Source organism: Folsomia candida, unplaced genomic scaffold (assembly GCF_002217175.1).
Source record: "Folsomia candida strain VU population unplaced genomic scaffold, ASM221717v1 Fcan01_Sc003, whole genome shotgun sequence".
In the NCBI taxonomy this organism is placed as follows: domain Eukaryota; kingdom Metazoa; phylum Arthropoda; class Collembola; order Entomobryomorpha; family Isotomidae; genus Folsomia; species Folsomia candida.
The window spans coordinates 4,252,560-4,266,032 of record NW_019091195.1 but is presented as its reverse complement, the minus strand read 5'-3'; the positions used below and the strand labels follow the sequence as shown (position 1 = coordinate 4,266,032).

Here is a 13,473-nt window from a genome sequence, read left to right as displayed (position 1 = left end):
TGATATCATTTTTGATGTGGGTTAGGCTTAGAAGTGAAATATTATGCTGATAATGCCTACCAATCATAAATATATTTGTATTTGCATGTGGATAAGTCAAATTCAATATGCTTATGGTAATTGAGTAGAAATTGATGGACTCAATTATTTAAAAATTTCCAAACTATACGAAGTTTCAAAATCATTATTATTGAAAATTCAATCCTTCAGGCACGTTAATACCTTGCGTGCGTGAAGGTCATCAGGATGAGAACAAAGTTTGAAATAGAAAAGAATGAACAGAACGATATGCACTGGGGAAAGTGATTGCGTGTTCAAATAAAGCAAATTATGCTGTTAAATTTCAAGGAATGAATCTCGCATGTCATGATTCCGAGGTTGTTTAGTTTCTTGTTAGAAACTTTCTCTGAACTAATGACAAGATCAATTTTTCTCAGAGATCACAGGTTTCGTGGAATGTCTAAATAAATGTAGTACAGGAAAAAATACTTACCTTCCGTGTTCACCAAAACCACGACAAAAGAAACATGTGTGGAGTAGCTATTATAATTACATATATACAAATGCATTCTTCTGGGAAATTGTTGTCTCTGCTAGTTTCTACTAATCTTGTATTGTGTAACAAAAATAATATTCTTCACAGAAGTATTAATTAAATCATATGTTGTTCAAGTATTTTCTTCTTTTGATGACCAAACTTATCTCTACCTTTCCCAAAAGATCATTTGGTACAAACGAAAATAAAATTCTATATGCGGAATTATCAAACTATAAAGTAGCTGTAGTAATACCCTGACATAAGCTTTTCGAGTTATATCATATATTTGTCTAGTTTAAGGAATCTTAATGAACAGTTAAATAATAGAATTATCTAAACGGATTTAAAACTGTACTAAAAATCGTAATATATTTGTCAAATCTTCATTATACTCTATTTGAGCACGTTTAATTGTACTCGATTAACCCTCGTTTATGCAAATTTTATTACGTTTCCCTAATTTATGATGCTTAATTTAATTTCCCTGAAAGCTTTCACACTGCTGCTGGGTTTGAGCCGAGCCGAGGGTGGTTGTAATAAATGAGTAAGTGGCACCATGAGATAAATGAAATTGAAAACCAAATTCAGGGTTTTACGCACAACTATTTATTTATTTATGTATATAAGCCAGAGAGCGGATATTAAATCAGGTACAGACCAAGCAACAGGAGGGAAATAAATGCTCAAACTTCGTGCATATATATAAATATATGACTACGATATATGTATGTACAATTAATTTCGGATCGTGCATGCACATACATAGCTACATTTAAGATCCATGCAGCATAGGGTAAATTAATCGAAGGGTCATCAACACTAATGATTGGATAGCCAACCCTTGCATGTTATGTACTTTTTGGTATATGTATGTATGACTGATACTGAGCGGAACAAGTGCGGAATGTTCACTTAACATTCACCAATCTCATCCCCCCTGGCACTAATGATTGTGAGTCAGCCGTCATGGAATGCAAATATGTTTTTGAACATGATCTCCTCGTGGTGAAAAATTGGAGATTAAAATTCACGGACAGGACATCATTCTAGTTTTTCAATCATTCACCAACCCTTTGAGGATTTAGTCCTTCCTGCATTAGCTTCGCTGCTGGTAGGCTGCACAGTGGTAAAAGTTGGAATTTAGTTGCAGATGCGGATAAGCCTGTGCACAGCGTGAGAAGAAAGCAAACACATTTTATAATAAAAAACCTTTTGCACAACCACAAAAAACAATCTGTTCATTACTCATGTCAGACATTAGATAAAATGTCCCTGGTAAAAACACTGCCTACTTTATCCCAAGTTCACGTAAGAATCGCAAGCAATCTGGGAAGGAAGCATATCAGTCACTTTCTTGGGAATCCGAAAGAAATCAAATCTGAATCTTCATCACCAAGCACAACTCTGACAAGACGTTTACCTTCCGTATTTGGTGAAATCTGCAGAGAAAGCCAAGGGCCACACATTGCCCTGACTTTACTCTTTCGATTCATATAATGTAGCACACACACATGGACTCTAACCTAGTCAGTGACACCGTTGGAGTTTATGGAATATGGGATAGACCTACTTTGGCGTGGAGATAGCAGACGTTCCTGCAGTTCCGCACTTTCACTTCAGCATGACTTGGTCTTGGTTGTGAGTGATTAATGGTGGTTTAGAATGAACCCCGTGTGGAAATTCTTCCAGCAAAATTAACCATTTGCGCCCTGTTCCGCCGTATCAATATCGAGCGAGGACGACGAAGAGGAAAATAAGGTGCCCTGCCTTACACTTGGTGAAACTGGGACTTTACGCTGTTGTGTTGAATTAAAATGGGCAGGTTCTGCATTTTGATGATAGTTTGCTTTTGCTTGGCCGACTGGTACCAGCGTCTGCCTGAAAGGAGCAGTATATCATTTTGGGGTTCGAAATCACATTCTATGAAGCAACTTGCTTCTGTGAAAGCAAAACAAGCGTTCGTGTAATAAAGTCCAGCTCTTTGAAGGTTTTATAAATATGTAGTTTGCCCGTGGGTTTCAATATATTCGATAAGTCTGCCATTTGATATCGCCACTGTGTGTACATGTTTAAGCATGTGTATTTATGTACGTAGGTGGGCAGGGCATTATGTATGACCATTCGCATCCTCCAGGCCATCTAATCTATTGTTATACTGCGAAACTTTATGTATTGTTTTTATGTGTTCAGTGTTGCAAAATAAAAACAATGTGAGACAAGTCAACCGAATGAATAAAATACGCAAAGATTAATTCCACAGACAATGTCAAATGCTCCCAACCTAAGAAATGCCGTTAACAAATACGACGATAATTAGCAAGCTTTCTCCTTCCATTTCCTTATTTATTTACGTAATCTAGCCATAGAATGCCCCAGTGTGTCATTGTCAACGAACCATTTTATAACTGTGCACGCTGCTGCAGCTTTATGCATTTATATGACTTTCTATCCAGGGATCTACAAAGATGGATGGAAGCAAGGCTGCTGGAGACGACGATGGTGACTCATCCTATGACAACTCCTGCTATTAAATATGTAGCCCATATAGCTACTTGCGATTCACGTTCCCAGTTATTCATCACATTTTTTCTCATTACTCTTGAAGGCTTAGGTCCAACACAAGGAGCAGATGAGGCTGATTGCACAAGTGAAATCATTCCAGGACATAAACACGGATGATGAAACTATGAAATGTTTCCCTTTCATCTCAGCGTCGATCGTGCTTCCCAACGTGTACGGCATCTCCTCCTCAATGCCATTTAAGCGAAAGAGATCCCTCTCAATAGCAGAAATAATACGGAGGCATTACCGAATCACGAGGGCGTTCTTCCATTCACAATGTATTGTATAATGCACAATCTAATCCCATTTATTTGGCCCGCAATTCATAAGAAATCCCATTGCGACCATCCTTCTCCCTTCCAGGGCCACGTCTCCTGAAGAGCAACAAGCAGTTCCACCATACATCGTGGAGCTACGTAGCTTTCGTAGAATCTAGGGCATGGGTATAAGTATGACAAGGGCAGAATTATGGAAGAGAAAGACCCCACCACCATCACTGCTTTCTACTCATTGACTAAGCTCTCCAACTTCCTCTGGTTCCTTTACTGTTCCGTGGAAGTGAGGCTGGTGGTGGAGGGCAAAGAAGAGTGCGAGATTATGTATGTGTGGTCTTGGCGAGGAAACAAGGAGCAAATGTAATAATTCTCATAATTTCTCCCTACTTTCCCCCTCTCTGCTTCATTCCAATGGATTAGTTTCACCAAATATTGACAAACAAATGATGTAACTGCACGCTCCGCATCATCTTTAGCAGATTACATCAATATTGGAAGACCACGGCGATGCATTTGTTGCTTCGAATTGCATTGATTGCTGTACATACTTTAGCGTGTAGGTAATCCATCCCAAAAGTAAAGGTAAGAGCTGGATTTTATGTATCATTGATCCAAGCGAAGTATGTAGAATAAAGGCCGCATCTGTTGCGGCAATGTTGGATTATGTCCAATTCAATAGTGCATCACTAATACCATCGGAATGAGTGCACTGACGACGATTCGATTGAGGGGGTGGAAATATGTAGCTGCATCACAAATTTCTCTACAACGGGATCGAATGCTGGAGAGAAACTGGATTCGTTACCGTGAAAGTATCAGATGGGTTGCATGCAGTGGGTGAAAAAGTGATGTCGAGCACAACCATTTACTGAATTTTACATGTGTTTTCTAAATCTATTCCATTGGATTGTGCTCATTGTTCACTCACCCTCCGTCTCCATATTCCCATCCCCACTTTAATCAAATCGGTCTCATTCTTGCACTCCATTCTTTGGCTCATCGTCATCCTCTCAATTCAATACACGACGTTATATGCAGACGTGGTGGTGAAACACGTCCATGTACGAATAGCCCATGAACGTGATTCATTCTGGTCATAAAATCCCACACAAAATGTTCCGTTGTATACTTTCTCTGAACTGCTGCTTGCTCTGTGATGCGCAAGCAGATATCAGTGACCGACGATAATATGGATACAAAATACATAAATATGTGTGCACAGAAAATAGGTACTAATAATTTTGAAGATAAATAACTACCTACATGTCCCTGACTTACAATCTGATGGAAATCTTAAGCTACTTAGCTTACATGTACATACTTAAATACTTATATACATAGTATTGGTTGGACCATAGCGTGATCATATTCTAACTTTAATAGCCTTATCCGCTTAATGACGACGAAATTCTAAATCCAATGCAGCTGTTTCATCGAATACTTATCATAATCAGTCAGGGTAATGGAGAAGAGATAGACCACATTATCTGTTGAACCTTCTAGGTTGAAAGAAAAACACTGTATACTTAGGATTAGTTTGTACGCTGCTAATCTCTTTAATATAATCCCTAACTTGCATAACTTACACTTGATAAACAGTCAGTGATACGTGTGATTGATATAAATTTTTTTGCAACACACGAATATCGACAAAATTATGAAATTATTAGTCTTTGCTAAACCACTAGTAATTCAACACTCTCTGAAAATAATGATATAATTTTCTGAGGTTTTTGTAGTATTCTGTATTTTGCTTTTATTTATGTAAACCATTATCCCTGTTAGCACCTCACTTTTAAAACAAGTTTGAGACGACGCCTTCAGCCGTGTCCAACAAAATGTCTACTGACCATTCTGAACCATTAATTAACTCATTGGACGAATTAATTCTGCATTTACGCGAGGCCTTCAGCACAAACGACGTAAATATCGAACACGTCGAAGATCTAATGAGCAAAAGCGATCCTCGCGATTGGAATAGGCTCGCCAACTACGCCAAGTGCCCTTACACGAAAAATCTGGTTGACGAAGGGAATGGCAAATATGATCTGGTTCTCGTGTGTTGGAGTGAGGGTGAAGGGTACACGGGATCGCCGATTCATGACCATTCCGGTTCCCACTGCTTCATGAAAATCCTTCAAGGCATCCTTTCAGAAGTGAGATTCGCCTGGCCCGAGAGCAAAGATAACAAGGTAAACCCTTAATAATTATTATTTACTATACATATATGCACATTTACTTTATGATTCCATAATATATATGTCTAGTCGGGAATCATGAAACGTCGAAAAAGAATTTGAATCTGAATAAGGTATACTACATGTCCGACAAGCAGGGACTTCACCAGATGGAAAATGCTAGTAAAACCGAACAAGCGGCCAGTCTCCATCTCTACATCCCACCAATTAGATCATGCCACACATTTGATGGGAAAACGAGCCATAAAACCAAGTGTGAGGTTACCTTCTGGTCGAAATATGGAAAAAGAGAATAGTAGCGAAACTTTGCAAATACATATATGTTGACGATACAACAAGAAGTATGTCAGAATAAAATACGGATAAAATACTGTACTGAAGTATGCATCTTGCTCGACGTCTGTATATTTATATACATCATACCAATTATGAGACCTCGTGGCATTACTTTCACACGTTATATACTTGCTTATGGATTTTGATACTTCTGATTACAAAAGTCAAGCAGTAGTGCCAGTCATCGTATACGAATAGGAAATAATAACTCGATACTCTTTGATCAGTAGAGGACCCGCAGCAGTGCTGAACGGAGAAACTCATGTGAAAGCTTCACGATCATATCTGTGTTTGTTGAGTGAAAGCGGAATGCATTTGCTGTCTTGGTGGTGGTCACAAAGAGAATGGACAAGTCGTGTTATTTTGACAGCAAATAACAGATTGTCCACACTACCAATCCGGCAGACCCAGAATAACAATACTTGACCGCTCTCTAGGAGAAACCATGCATGTTCCACAGACCAGCGACGAGAATTCGCTATTTTATTCGTATATGTAGTACAAGGAATTAGTTACACCAACAACGGCCCAACTTGGATGTATGTGTGTACTGTTTGTCAATACTTCGTCCTCCAATTTTTTCAGTTTTCTTGCCGCAGCAGACCAAAACTTTCCAGCTCTCGAGAATGAAAACTCACGGTTGGACTGGAACATGTTTCCCTTTACGTGTTTGAAATAACGCATCATCAGTTCATTGTGCAAGTATGTATGTAGTTCATTCCCAAAAGAAATACAAACACCTTCCCTGCAAGGATAGCGCTTTGAGGGACGGACATTCCGCCAAGTTACATGGTCTGTAATAATAACAAAAGCAAAGAGAGTAGAACGATCCGCAGCCCGAGTGATAAATGAACTAATAGAAAAATTATTCCATGCTAATGACAAGTTTTAGTAATCAATTCACATGAGCAACACCGACAGCAGAGTCATTGCGTGGCAAAGAAAATATTAATATTAATAGTGCAACTCTTATAAAGTGCAGGAAAAATATGGGAAAGGGTTGCAGAAACTTTGGTACAATCTATCCGTGCCGTGATGATGGAATTATTATTCAGACAAGTTATTATGAGTTTCCTATCTCTCCGCCTCCAAAGCTGCATCTTACTGATTCTGTGATTTAATATTAATAAACAGAGCTGGGAGCTGAAGGATATTTACTTTGATTTGATGAATGATTTTCGTCGACACAGCCAGCAAACTTGCAAAAGGCATATCTCAAATTATTGCTCGCAGTAGAGTTCAGGAGCAAAGTAAGTAAACTATGTGAGTAATGTGAGCAAGGCAAGCGATAAGGAAGTCATAAAGGAAATGAGAAAGCAAAGGGTTCTTTGTCTGCGGGTGGGTGTCAGCTTATTTCACCCTTTGCCGAATTTCGGATCATTTCCTTGGTGCATTCGTGTGCTATTCCCCTTTTGATCTTGATCCTATGTACTTTGCGATGTTATTCGTGTTAAACTGATATGTACAGCTTGCGATGATCAGAATTCGAATTATTTATTAAACTTGAACATATTTAAGTATATTTTTAATGCAGTTTGTGTATTATGTAAATGTCGTCATGTAATTTCAAGTAGATATGTGTCTGCTATGGTGTGGTTATAACTAGTGTCCACACCCACTTTGACGTGTTGTCATCAAGCCGTGGCATTGTGACCGTGATTCCAGGAGAAGTATTTTGCCAAACCAAAACTCCTTGGGTACCCAGAAGCGTCACCGTGCTAGCAATTGTAATATCGACCGCTCCCAATCGAACACTTTGACCAGGCCAACTGGTCATCATTGCGTAAACCCGGCTTCCATCAGGACTTGCTGTGTACCTATTTTATAAATAAGAAAATACGTAGTAGTAAAATATATAGCATGTGTAGCAGCAGTCTATTGATTGGTTCATTTACCACACCCCTGGAGTAAGCGTGTCATTTTGGTACAACCAGGGCACAGAGTTGTAAATTGCTTCTCCATTAACCCCCAACCACTCCCCCATTTGTAACAATCTTTCTTGTTGGATCGTTGGGATCATGCCCTCCCGTGTTGGTCCAACGTTAACAAGAACATTTCCTGAAAATCGACACCGAGGGAACTAGGGTAAACCTCTGTTTGCTAAAAACTTATTAAGTAGTTCTCAGAGTTGCACGTTACCTCCGCACGAAACACTTTCCACTGTAACACAATTTACATTTATATAATATTTTACTTCAGTTGATGCTGCAAAGCTGTAGGATTCTTACGGTTTTCCAGTTAAAGTTAGAAACTCACCAATTGTTGTCATTAGTTCTTCTGGAGTGAGATAATCCTCAATCTTCGCATTTCGTCTGAAGCCCCACGATTCTTTGTCCAAAGTCATGCAATTTTCCCATTTGTGAGGTTGAAGAGTACCTACAAAAATTTAACGAGATATTTATTTCTACCTTCAAAAGTTTTCGGGAGGTACAAGTAGATGTATTTATGTACCTGGGTTGTAGCGATCGGTACCTATTTTTGATCAATAAACGTTAAAATTTTCACCCCCAAATAAACTAAATATAAGAAACTTTAGTACAAGTGTAATATCCTCCGTGGTTGCAAAGGGTTTCATGTCCCCATCTGTCGTTAGTTACAACCGTATCTTTGACGGGACTGTCATTGTAGAGCCAAGCTATGAATTCAAGGGATCCCCAATACGTGTCCGGTGCCTCCCACTCGCCATCAGACCAAAATATTTCAGGTTGATACTTATTAACCTATTCCACCAAAATTAGTGCTGATTAGAGTATTTTCCTGGTTGATATTTTTCAATAATGATCGATATGTTTGTTTACTCACAATTTCATACATTTCTGGCTTTATCTTGAAGTTGACAAAATCAGACGTCGAGTGGTTGTTGTCTCTATCTCGCATCCAAAGGGGATTGTACCACTCATATAACGAATGGTAGAGTCCGAATTTTAGGGATGTGTTGGTTCTTATTGCGTTTGCGAGATCCCCTTAAAATTAAAAATACAACGTGTTTACCCAAGCACAAAAACAAGTACAAAATGGATACTTCATCATTAAGTAGATAGATAATAATCAAAACGATTATGTATGCAGCTCATTGAACAATATACTAATGCAAATATAGATTATTCCATTATGCAATTCCAATCACTTGACTTTTACTCAACCTTCTGTACTTACCCAAAACATCCCTATGTGGTCCTACGTCTTGGGCATTCCAACTGAACGAATACAAGGATGGCCAGAGGGTGTAACCTTCACTAATATTACATAGTGCATGCAAAATTTAATGATGCCGGACCTTTTGGAGATATTGTATATTACAAACTATGTATAAGAGCTTACTGGTGTTTTGAAGTTAGAACCACGTATTTAGCTCCTGACCTGGCGAATAAGTCTGCCCAGGCGGATGGGTCATAAAATTCTGCAGTAAACTCGGGTGCAAATTCCTGATAAGTGAAGTTGGGCTTGTAATTGGCTTCCATGAATTCCACACATTCTGGTCGCTTGTCTGAATTAATATGTGTATGAAGTCGTCGAAAATAATGATCATTGATGATCTCAAATTTAAATTAGCTCAATCACGAAAGTTCATACCTGTCCAAGTCTTCCAAAACCACTCGCTGGTCAATATTATATTATATTATATTATATTATATTATTATAATAATTCGCTGTACTCGCTGTACTCGCTGTAAACTATAATAATTACTTTAATAGTTTATATACCTTTCAACCCCAGGAACGCTGTACACTCCCCAGTGAATAAATATACCGATTTTACTTTGATCGTACCTAAACGATGAGAGAAAATATACCACTGCATATAGAACGACTTATGTAAATTAATTATGTGTTCATGAAAATAAATAATTACCACGCAGGCAATGGTCTCGAATCAATAGATTCCCATGTTGGGTCCCAACGAGGGTTGGCTTCAGAAACTGTGATATCTTTTTGTTTGGAGTTCATCACCGGTTTTTCATGTAAATCTAGGGAGTCAATCTCATTATGATAATTTTGTTGCAAAAATCGTTGTCGTTCTTCATTATTGTACGACTTGAAGTTTCCCTTGCCGTGAGCAAGTGCTATAATAAGAAATATTGCTAATGGGAAACACACGGTTAATTTTTTCTCCATTTTGATGGAATTATTTCTTGTTATTCGTTTCACAATGTCAAATCTACTGCACATGGACTGTCCAACTTGACTTTATATACCAGGCAGTTGACATTATGAGTGCATGTTTATTTAATACTTTGACAGGTCCAGTTACTTAACCAACTCAGGCGTGTGTTGATACATAATGGATAATTTTAGTTGCATATGAGCAGCCCAATGCATATGAATACATATCTCACCCATACGTATGTACATATTGTTATACAAATGTCATTTATAATTGGTTCATAATATGTAAAGATATGTACATATAGTAACTTCACTAATGCCTATGCCCTGGCGTGACCACTCATCTGAACAGGAAACCGTGAGACTGTAATCAAATGTGTATAACTTGAGAATTGTTGCAAAATGTTTACTTATAAAGGTTAATGATTCTTCACGCATGTTAGCAATTCATACGTCATCGGTTATAACATTTGTTTGTAGCGAAAATCCTGTACTTGCTGATAATCATGATCGCGTTCGAGATCTCCACAATTTCAACAGATTTACAAGTTGGCATATTGAAATATGAGGCTCATCATTTATTTGATGTGTGCACTCACGTCCCAGTAAAGGCGGCTTGCAAAGACAAATCCTCGCTGTTGAGAAATTTTGCCTCGTCAAAGTTAAGTCCCAACTAAATGGAGGATTTGCTGGTGTACATTGCATCACCGTGCGTCGACACAGTTAGCAACAGCAGGCAGTAAGATAAGCCCTTGGCCTATCACAATTTCGAATTTCATTACAGAACAAGCCGAGCCGAATGTATATTTCTTCATAACCACACAGATTCCGTTTGCGTGTTGGAGATAAGACCTCTCACGAGCATGGGACAAATCTTCCCTTCATCTCAAAGTTGGGATAATCTGTGTACATTTCAGACTGTTTGCCCATCCAAATTGCAAACGAATAAATACGTACTGGGCTGAGAGCAATCCAGCAAGTTTCGTGCGGATATTGAAGATTATGAAAGTTTGCAAATACTCATTTGAGAGTGAAATGGAAAGCAAAAACAGAATTTATCGCTGAAATTTGAAAATTGAATTCCAATTTAAGTCCTTCCAATAACTAAAACTAAGGCATGGTTTATCCACATGTAGTCCCAAACATTTGTAAGTGCTATTTACTTACTATGTAAGTAATATTAAATGAAATACTTATTACTGGAAAATACTTATTATTACTTTGAGTGAACCTGATAATTATAATTACATTCAATATTGCTCACCTTTTAGCTATATATCTACATGAATTCATAATTGAATATAAATACATACATTTGCTCTACATAAATATTCATGTTAATAGGAAATAAAAGTATGCACAACGTATCATTTATTTTAGGCCGGAATTCCCCATGCATTTCAATCACTAATTGCAATTTCTCCCCGAACGAGCTGCCCGAGAATGAGGACTGGTTTAAATAGATAGTAAAACAATGTCAATCTGAAAACTAAATAAGTCAAACCCACAAATGACAACGGCAATCAAATGTTCTGACTCGGTTTATCAAGTCGCCTTGAACCAATGTCGTTGTCCGCTGAACTTCATCTGCCAAAAGCTTCCACCACAAACAATTCACTTCGGATCCGGAACATGAACTCATTGAGGCAAAATTGAATTCCACATATGGATTTCAATGTTATTGAAATATCATCGTCGTGTTCGACCTGTATTTATTTTCTACGCTCTGCCCAATCCAAGCCTTGTCCCCTTGTTCAATTAGCAATCATCAGTCTACTCTATTAATGAGTAGCCTGGCCACCCCACAAAGAAGATACATACAATCATCAGCGTAAATATCAGGAACTAATCAGTTTATGATTTCAAGCTGCTCAGTTATCTGTCACTTTTTGGGGAAAATTTATACCGTGCATGAGCTACTAAAAGATTATCACTGTAGACCAAAATAACACGATGGAATGTGTAAATACTGATTGTACGTAAACAGTGTTTGTCTAACCTATTGATCCAATTATGTTACAAGCTGTATATTACACCAAGCTGGAAATACGCTCTTGTTGTATCGTGTGTAATATGCACGATGCAGATGAATCAAATAAACAAATTGCAAATAGAAAGAAAATAAAATACACTTCCACATGATGCACGATATCGCAAAATCAATTTAGAGCAGTAAAAATACTTTAAACTGTCCGGCTACAAATTTACCATATTTGTAATAATCGACTGTGGCGTTTAAAACGGATCAAAAGTAATTTTCTCCAAGAGGGATTGCTTTTGTAATCGATAAACAATGCATATTCTAATGGCAAAGTTATTGAAACTTTAGAATACTCCAGACTTAAGATATGGCCCTTCACATTTAAGAACATGCGAGAAGGGGGGGGGGGCATTTTCAGGCTGATAACCAGCAATCTTTACACTTCTGCTCTACACAACTTAAAATGTTTCGGCCGCTCGAAGTCGACTTTGCCACATGGCACTATGCTATGTTACCAAATTATACAAAAATCTTGCTCGAGCTGGGCAGTATACGAACTCGAGATTCAGAATATTTAATGGCTTACATACAAATCCAGAGAGTTAATACAATACAAATTGAATTTACGCAACGTGTGTGTCTAATAAACCAAGTGCACATTTGAGAGTACTCAACCAGTTCCGCAGCCTGGGGTTCAAACGCGAGAAAGAGCGAGAGGGGAACCTCCGAACCTCTGAGGTACGATAAATAGAATTTCAAACACATTAAGTGCGTTAAAAGGCTTGAGGTTTATTTGCATGCACACCTGCGCCCGGCCCAGCTTCATACACAAAAAAAGCGGAATTAGCATGCTGATGTTGCAGCTTTAAATCTCTGGTTTACAAGCCACGATGTTACGAGAAGGAAAAACTTCAGTGAAACTGAAAGTAATAAATTCTGAGGAGAAATGCATCGCTTCTCGGGAATTGGATTTTTTAAAACATGTTTTATAGAATAGTGACCAACATAGGTAAATGTGCACAATTTTTGAATGCACGTACTTCAGCTACGTATTTACATAAGACTTGGCTTGATTACTTTTGTAAAATTTCTTGCAAACAGCCATTACTTAAATATACAAAGTGATACTCACAATAAAGTCGCAATTTAAAATAAAACGCTTCTATATGCCTATATTCTTATACGTATGGTGTGCCACTCATAGGATTCACTTATTGCATTAATTATCAACATATATAATTTTACGAGAAAATTACAAAACTTCGCATGAGAAATCTGTGATGCTCATAGACTGGCCCTAAAATGAGATAAACTGTGAAAACAGGTTTTGGCAACAGGACAGTCATTATCTGCCCAAAAATTCCGAAGTTTGGTCTACTCTCAATTGCGTTGAAAGAAGTCACGGTATGGAAATATTCACCATGAAAATCAAATGTTCAGGGTAATACATCATCTTGTCATCACTTTTATTCTTAT

General features: G+C 37.9%; 2 protein-coding genes across 3 annotated transcripts; one reads left to right on the top strand and one right to left on the bottom strand.

Annotated features, from left to right (window-relative positions):
* The first annotated feature begins 4,891 nt into the window (after window positions 1-4,891).
* On the top strand, window positions 4,892-5,958 carry LOC110847644 (cysteine dioxygenase type 1). 2 transcript variants are annotated; one of them, XM_022094624.2, is made up of 2 exons: window positions 4,892-5,567; window positions 5,711-5,958. In XM_022094624.2, exons 1-2 carry the CDS (start codon window positions 5,214-5,216, stop codon window positions 5,867-5,869), a joined length of 513 nt encoding a protein of 170 aa, XP_021950316.1. In that variant the 5' UTR covers window positions 4,892-5,213; the 3' UTR covers window positions 5,870-5,958. The 2 variants fall into 2 exon arrangements, with proteins under 2 accessions (XP_021950316.1, XP_021950317.1); XM_022094625.2 differs by having other exon boundaries at window positions 4,895-5,567; window positions 5,643-5,958.
* A 1,426-nt stretch (window positions 5,959-7,384) lies between these two features.
* LOC110846674 (alpha-L-fucosidase) lies at window positions 7,385-10,096 on the bottom strand. Its single transcript, XM_022093496.2, has 12 exons — window positions 9,763-10,096; window positions 9,615-9,680; window positions 9,483-9,508; window positions 9,231-9,396; window positions 9,066-9,145; window positions 8,712-8,872; window positions 8,449-8,629; window positions 8,361-8,381; window positions 8,166-8,285; window positions 8,049-8,069; window positions 7,805-7,967; window positions 7,385-7,726 (listed from the first exon to the last, which is right to left on the bottom strand). The coding sequence occupies exons 1-12, from the start codon at window positions 10,077-10,079 to the stop codon at window positions 7,495-7,497; spliced, it is 1,554 nt and encodes a 517-aa protein (XP_021949188.2). The 5' UTR covers window positions 10,080-10,096; the 3' UTR covers window positions 7,385-7,494.
* Window positions 10,097-13,473: the final 3,377 nt, after the last annotated feature.

What these genes read in the sequence shown, in the direction of transcription:
- LOC110846674 (XM_022093496.2), bottom strand. Translation starts at nt 10,079, where the DNA reads ATGTGCAGTAGATTTGACATTGTGAAACGAATAACAAGAAATAATTCC. An exon ending in GTTCTAACTTCAAAACACCA is followed by an intron (nt 9,146 to 9,230) that starts GTAAGCTCTTAT and finishes ATGTAATATTAG; the next exon opens with TGAAGGTTACACCCTCTGGC. An exon ending in AGCCAGAAATGTATGAAATT is followed by an intron (nt 8,630 to 8,711) that starts GTGAGTAAACAA and finishes TTGGTGGAATAG; the next exon opens with GTTAATAAGTATCAACCTGA.
- LOC110847644 (XM_022094624.2), top strand. Translation starts at nt 5,214, where the DNA reads ATGTCTACTGACCATTCTGAACCATTAATTAACTCATTGGACGAATTA. An exon ending in CCGAGAGCAAAGATAACAAG is followed by an intron (nt 5,568 to 5,710) that starts GTAAACCCTTAA and finishes TCCGACAAGCAG; the next exon opens with GGACTTCACCAGATGGAAAA.